The sequence below is a fragment of the Hordeum vulgare genome, chromosome 4H, assembly GCF_904849725.1.
Source record: "Hordeum vulgare subsp. vulgare chromosome 4H, MorexV3_pseudomolecules_assembly, whole genome shotgun sequence".
Classification (NCBI taxonomy): domain Eukaryota; kingdom Viridiplantae; phylum Streptophyta; class Magnoliopsida; order Poales; family Poaceae; genus Hordeum; species Hordeum vulgare.
The window spans coordinates 67,534,396-67,541,891 of record NC_058521.1 but is presented as its reverse complement, the minus strand read 5'-3'; the positions used below and the strand labels follow the sequence as shown (position 1 = coordinate 67,541,891).

At 44.2% G+C, this 7,496-nt stretch overlaps 1 protein-coding gene across 1 annotated transcript; it reads left to right on the top strand.

The window, feature by feature from the left end:
- Positions 1–4,090: 4,090 nt before the first annotated feature.
- Positions 4,091–4,447, top strand: LOC123450279 (MFP1 attachment factor 1-like; the record flags this gene model as incomplete). The annotated part of the gene is made up of 1 exon (XM_045127613.1): positions 4,091–4,447. A coding segment is annotated over one exon (357 nt), but the record flags the coding sequence as incomplete, so codon positions are not given.
- Positions 4,448–7,496: the final 3,049 nt, after the last annotated feature.

The following is a 7,496-nucleotide window of genomic DNA, read 5'->3' as shown; positions in this document are numbered from 1 at the left end:
GAGTTTTTTTGTGAAGGACCTACCATATATTTGTTTCAAAATTAGACCAAATTATTTTTATAAAATACTAGTCCATATTTAATGTACAATTGATAAAATGGTTAGGTGTTAACATCTTTTATCCACCTCTCGTGAAAAAGACAAATTTATGTCGATTCAGGTGGAAGCGGGTTAAATTTGAACTGCAGGTGCATTATAGTTTGCTCTTTATTTTTCCCAAAAATCATTTATAGGTATATAAGTATCTATTTAATTAGAAATACATGGTGTGGTGCTTTGACGTCGAGGTTTGGATGGTGGTCGAGGGCCCCAACTCCAAAGCGCGTGAACTTGCATGCCGGCCGCATGGTCACCGCCTGACCGTTGCGTTGCCACGCGTTCTAGGTGGAATAGGCATGTCTGGTGGGTTGGACAATCCCTCGGTAGGTGTTAGCATTAAGAATACAATAGAAGAATCTCACAAGGAGACTGAACTAAGCTCAAACATAAATTAGCAGCCAAGTGTTTGATTAGCGGTGCGGGTAATTCACATAGACAATGGGACTAAATTCTGGCTGAGTATGATCAACTACTAAGGAGACTCTCTTGGCAAATTTTTAGCTCAAATGGATGAATCTAGGTGGCACTTGCTTTGCAAACTAACACATTGTGCAGAAATATGAATGTTGAAGATGGGATCAAATGAATGAATGGATTGAGCTGAAATTTGGTGTATGATGTTAATTTGGGCGTATGAAGGCACTGTATAAAAATTATAACATTTGGACATGCAAAAGTGACACTTCCTTTACAATGTGCCAATCTGGACAAAAAATGGTAATTGAAACTAGGTTCACATAGATGATTGGATTGAGCTGAAATTTGGAGGAGGGTGATAATTTGGGCACATTAAGGTACTGTAAAAATTTCATAAAAATTGGATAAAGAAAAATTATACTTCCTTCACAATGCTCTCTACTGAACAGAATATTGGGAAAATATTGAGGGAAACTGGCTGAATTAAATGAGTTAAAATTTGGTGGAGTGAGGTTATATGGTCAGTGTCATCCCGTGGTAAATTTTCATCAACTATAAAGCAATATAAAGTCTAGTTGCTTCACAAAATGAAAATATTACCAGAAACAAAGATTGGATGATGAGCTCACGTGGATTGTTAGATGTGGCTAAAATTTTATGGAGAGCTATGTTTTGGGCACATAGATGATGTGGAAAAAATTCAACTCATGAGGATATTCTTATCTAGTACTTCCTTCACAAAGCTGTTAGCTGAACACAAACTTTGGAAATTTGCTGAGAAAGATTTACTAGGCAAATCGTTACGAAAGTTTTCATGAGGCAATGATTTGGATAGGAAAGAGTGCCCAAACAATATGAGGGTAATCAAAGAAATAGAAATAGCACTTCCTACACAAAGTGCTATTCTGAACAGAATAGGAAAATGAATATTTTCGAATTATTTTTGAACTATGGAAGGGAGGGTTTTCACATATTTGAGAAATATATAGTCCAAAGTATTTATGAGAATTTTTCGAGAATTTTCGGAATGATAGAATAGTAGGTTGCTTCACAAACTAGGATCAGGTGGGATAGAATGGACCCACGAGTGACATGTCAACATAGTTAGAACATGTTACGACATTTTTACAATCGTCGTAAAAGTTATGACGATCTCATCTTATGCGGTTACGACGTTTTGACTCACATCGTCGTAATTTATATGTAGATTTGATCCCCTCAAACGGTTTACGATGATCTCGGATGAAATCGTCATAGATTTATGACGAATTCGTCAATGACATTTTAAAAAACATCACATATGAGCATATTTCTTGTAGTGTTTCATCCTAGCGTTTAGAGATTTTTCTTTCCACTTGCGCAGTAAATTCTCAACATCATAGCTATCCTTACACGCAAGAAAATCCTCAGCTATCTCTCCCTCCATAACATAGCGCGTATCAGGCATAACAGGCAATTCAGGCATAGGAGAGCTAGTACTAGCAGGAAAAATAGCAGGTTCTACTTCAATAGTATCAGCAGTTTCAGAAGTATCATCACGTCTAGCAGCAACTCTAGCAATTTGTGCATCAAGGAATGCACCTAGTGGCAAAGCAGTATCAAGCATAGCATCATCAGGCAAGCCAGTATCAAGCATAGCATCATCATAAGCATCATGGGCAGCAGAAGTAGCATCATCAAGCACAGGCGACATATCAAGATTTCTAGCAGGAGGCGATGTCGCAAACTTACTTATAACTGAAGGTGAATCAAGTGCAGAGCTAGATGACAGTTCCTTACCTCCCCTCATAGTGGAAGGCAAGATTTTAGTTCTTGGATCTTTCGGATTCCTCATAGTGATCAGCAGACGTCAATCCCAAGTGACTCAGAGAATATAGTTTTGCCTCCCCGGCAACGGCGCGAGAAAATAGTCTTGATAACCCACAAGTATAGGGGATCGCAACAGTTTTCGGGGGTAGAGTATTCAACCCAAATTTGTTGGTTCGCCAAAGGGGAAGCAAAAGAATATTCTCAAGTATTAGCAGCTGAGTTTGTCAGATTCAACCACACCTGAAAGATTAGTGTCTGCAAGCAAAGTATCAGTAGCAAAGTAGTATGATAGCAACGGTGTCAGAAATGATCTGTTGACAGCAGAGTATTCCTAACTGTTGTATCAATGGCGCCAGTAGGTTGCACGTGAGCGTGTAATTATTCTTCCCCAACAACGGTGACGAAAAAGGATCTTGCGACAAGTAATAGCGAAGTAGCAAGGAACAACAGTAGAAGCAGCAGCAAAGTAACAACAGTAGCAACAGTAGTACCAGCAAAGTGGCCCAATCCCTTTTGTAGCAAGGGACAAGCCTAGACAAAGTAACGTAGCAAGGACCAGTAGTAAAAGACTCGTAGGCAGGGATCGGTGATGGATGAGTATGATGGATGTGATTCATCATGTAACAGCTAACACGGAGAGATATGTAACTAGCTCCCGTTCGTCAATCTAATGTAGGCATGTATTCCGTATGTAGTCATACGTGCTTAGGGAAAAGAACTTGCATGACATCTATTGTCCCTCCCTCTCGTGGCAGCGGGGTCCTAATGGAAACTACGGGATATTAAGGTTCTCCTTTTAATAAAGAACCGGACCAACGCATTAACACTTGGTGAATACATGAACTCCTCATACTATGGCCATCTCCGGGAGTGGTTCCGGCTATTGTCACTCCGGGGTTGCCGGGTCATAACACAAAGTAGGTGACTACAACTTGCAAGATAGGATCTAAAACACATATATTGGCGACAACATAATAGGTTCAGATCTGAAATCATGGCACTCGGGCCCTAGTGACAAGCATTAAGCATAGCCAAGTAGTAGCAACATCAATCTAGAACATAGTGGATACTAGGGATCAACCCCCGTCAAAACTAACTCGATTACATGATAGATCTCATCCAACTCATCACCGTCCAGCAAGCCTACGATGAGATTACTCACGAACGATGAAGAGCATCATGGAATTGTCGATGGAGGAAGGTTGATGATGACAATGGCGACGATTTCCCCTCTCCGGAGCCCAAAACGGACTCCAGATCTGCCCTCCAGATGAAGAACAGGAGGTGCCGGCGCCTCCGTATCGTAAAACACGATGAAACCTTCTCTTTGATTTTTTTTCGGGCGAGACGGAAGATATAGAGCTGAGTTTGGGGGCGGTGGTGCCACGTGGGCCCCACAAGCCCTCACGGTGCGGCCAGGGGGGTGGCCGCGTCCTGTGGGCTTGTGGCCCACTGGCACACCTCCTCCGTGGATCTTTGCGCAGGTATTTTTCATTTATTCCAGAAAAATTCTTCGTAAATTTTCAGGCTATTCCGTGAAATTTTATTTCTGCACAAAAACAACACCATGGCAATTCTGCTGAAAACAGCGTTAGTCCGGGTTAGTTCCATTCAAATCATGCAAATTAGAGTCCAAAACAAGGGCAAAAGAGTTCGGAAAAGTAGATACGACGAAGACGTATCAGCTGGCGCTGCGCTCACAGGAGGCAGGCACGTCTACCGCCACCGTCACATGTTTGCCGCCGCCGTTCGCCGACCATGATCACATGCCTCCTTCAGCATCTGGCCGCTGACGCAGCGGACGCGGGAGGCAGAACGCCTTGGAGCGGCGCTGGTGGACACCCTGGCCGGGAACACCCTCCTCTGCAAGCGCTACGACGTCGTACTGGCGGTCGACGCCGAGCCCGCCGCCCGCGCCATCGAGGCCGAGGCCTTTGACGCCGTCGTCGTCGCCGGTGGGGCCACCGCATCCGTCGAGGAGGGCATCGAGGCGCTGCAGCTCTACTCCAAGGAGGTCAGCCGCCACCTCCTCGACTTCGTCAAGTCCCGATGTACCGCCGCCAAGGACGAGCCGCCGTCGGAGGTGTCGCCGGCCGTTAAGAAGGAGACATCCGAGGCCTGAGCTCACCTGACCGAGATAAAATTCGTTTACATCTATTTAGAGTTCGTTCGGCGTTGGCCTCTGCTTGGGATGAGTTGCGTGTAGGTTGTTCGCATGTCTGTACTGTTATTGTTCTTTCGGTAGCTGCTGGTTCCCCTCTCTTTTTTGTGTGTGTTCCTTAATTACTTCCGTTTGTATCTGTGAGCAAGAATTATCTTCACCTTGTCGTGGCAATGATCAAGATTTCACCAAAATATCTGCCACAAAGCCTCTCAGGTCAATACATATTTTATAATTCTATAGAATAATTCTTCAGAATGAAGGTGAGGAACAAGGGCTAGATTATGAGGAATCCAGTAATCCACCCTTCGTTCTAATGGTAGCAATGTGTCCCGAACCCTGATCATGCTTACATTTGAATTTTCTGTACAAGTAGGGACACATTTGATTGATGGTGATTATGGTTAGAGCAATCAAAGCGTTTTGTCCGCTTTTCATTTTCATTTGCTTTTTTCTCTCTCTTAAGCAAAGAATAATGAATGATTTATATCTGACTGAACATCCAAATATGTACTATCTATGTAATGTAACCTACTAATAGAATTCAAGACTAACAGTCAGGCCCTTCTGTTTGTTTCAAGACATCTTTGAACTCTGATATGTGACTATGCATGAACACAACCTGCGATGGTGCCTGGTTCCAGGAGGCAGGCCGTGGCCGGTGCCGTGGAGCTCGCCCAGCTTCATTATAGCAAGCCACATCGACAGATATATGCTGCAAGTTGTCGAGAGAATCAACAAGGTTGAGGCTAGAAGATCGGTGGCTGCATTTACAAATAAGTAATACACAGACCTAAGATTGTTTGATTTGAGTCACAACAAAAGGCGGATGAGGCTAGAAGAATCAATAGAAGATCGGTGGCTGCATTTGCATATAAGAAATAAGAATCAAGCAGCAGTCGGGGATTGAAGAAAGATCATAGCAGGTCGGAGTAACGTATTAGCCTACTATACAAAAAAAGTTGATCACTTACAAATGTATATTTATACACATAAAAATTATCCCGTTGTAACGCACGGGCATTTTTGCTAGTAGAGTAAAAATGTACTAGCCGACGCAACCAAAAGTCTGAACTGATGGAAGGGGCTAGTGCAATCCACATATACTGTAACACCCCCTCTGAGGTGTGACGGGGAAGACAAGTCAACACGTGCAACCGTAAGAGAGCGACGGCGCGCGGAACTCACGTATGACTCAAAAGGCCTCTACGTGGACACAAAGGGGGGCTACCAGCAATTTTTAATAAATTGTGAAGGCTAGGAGTTGAACTCAAGACCTTAGCTCTGATACCATGTTAGCAATAAGCAACTTGTATTCCATGAGGCCATAGGCTGATAAATATACATGTACAGGTGTGGAACATATGCAGGAAACCCCTTATACAATGGGATAAATACAAAGGGGTACATGACTTATATTATAACTCTAACACCCCCTCAAACTCATGGTGGATGAACAACACTGAGTTTGGAGAGATAAAAGCCATGTTGTGCTCTAGTCTGGGCCTTCGTTAGGAAATCCGCCAATTGTAACTCGGAAGGCACATACTGAAGAGCAATAACCTGATCCTGCACACCAACGTGCACATAGAAAGCATCAACACCAATATGCTTGGTGAGCTCATTCTTCATAGGATCGCGCGCAATGCTAATAGAACTTGTACTGTTAGATAAGAGCAGAGTCAATGTAGTGACAGAAACACCGAAATCCTGAAGTAACCAGCGTAACCAAGTCACCTCTGCCGTCAAAAGAGCCATCGCTCGCAACTCAGCCTCTGCACTCGAACGGGAAACTGCAATCTGTTTCTTCGTCTTCCAGGCAATGAGAGAACCACCAAGAGAAACACAGTAAGCAGAAAGTGAACGACGATCTGAAGGATCACTAGCCCATGTAGTATCTGAATAGGCCTGAAGCTGTAAAGAACTGGAGCGAGGAAAGAATAGACGGTGAGAGATCGTGCCCCGAAGATATCGGAGAACGCGAAGGAGGTGACTATAGTGAACCGAGGTGGGAGCGGAGACGAACTGACTGAGAATATGAACCAGATAAGAGATATCCGGACGAGTGACAACTAGATAGACAAGACTGCCAACAAGATGACAATAATGCGTTGGGTCAGGCAGGGGATCACCATCAGTATCACGAAGGTGAACATTGAGCTTCATGGGAGTCTCAACAATGTGCTCGTTAGTAAGAGCAGCACGAGCAAGAAGATCCTGAATATACTTTTCCTGTGGTATAAAAAAGCCATCAGAGGTAGAAGAGACTTCAATCCCAAGAAAGTAGCAAAGAGGTCCAAGATCAGACATAAGAAACTGCTCACTAAGACGGGCCTTTACAAAGGCAATATACTCGGGGTCATCCCGAGTGATGACCATGTCATCAACATAGAGAAGAAGAAGAGTCCGGCCATGAGGAGAAAGGTGGACAAATAATGTTGGATCATGAGCACTGGCTGAAAAACCAGCAGCAGTTACCACAGAGGCCAAACGCTCAAACCAGGCACGGGGGGCTTGCTTAAGGCCATATAGAGAGCGACGAAGACGACATACCATGCCATCAGGATCAGAATACCCAGGTGGTGGCTGCATGTACACCTCCTCACGCAGCTCACCATTAAGAAAGGCATTCTTAACATCAAGCTGAGATACAGACCAGTGGCATACAGAGGCCACGGCAAGAAGTGTACGAATAGTGGTCCTATGGGCCACGGGAGCAAAAGTCTCGTCGTAATCACGACCATGCTCCTGCTGAAAGCCACGAGCCACAAGACGAGCTTTATAACTCTCAAGAGAATCATCGGAGCGAGTCTTAACCTTGTAGACCCACTTACAAGTGATGGGACGGACACCGGGAGGAAGGGAAACAAGATCCCATGTACCAGTGCGTTCAAGAGCAGCAATCCTCTCTGCCATTGCAAACTGCCATTCAGGATGAACAACAACGTGACGATAGAAAGTCGACTCAAGAACAACAGCACCAACGGTGAGAAATCCAAGGCGGTCAACG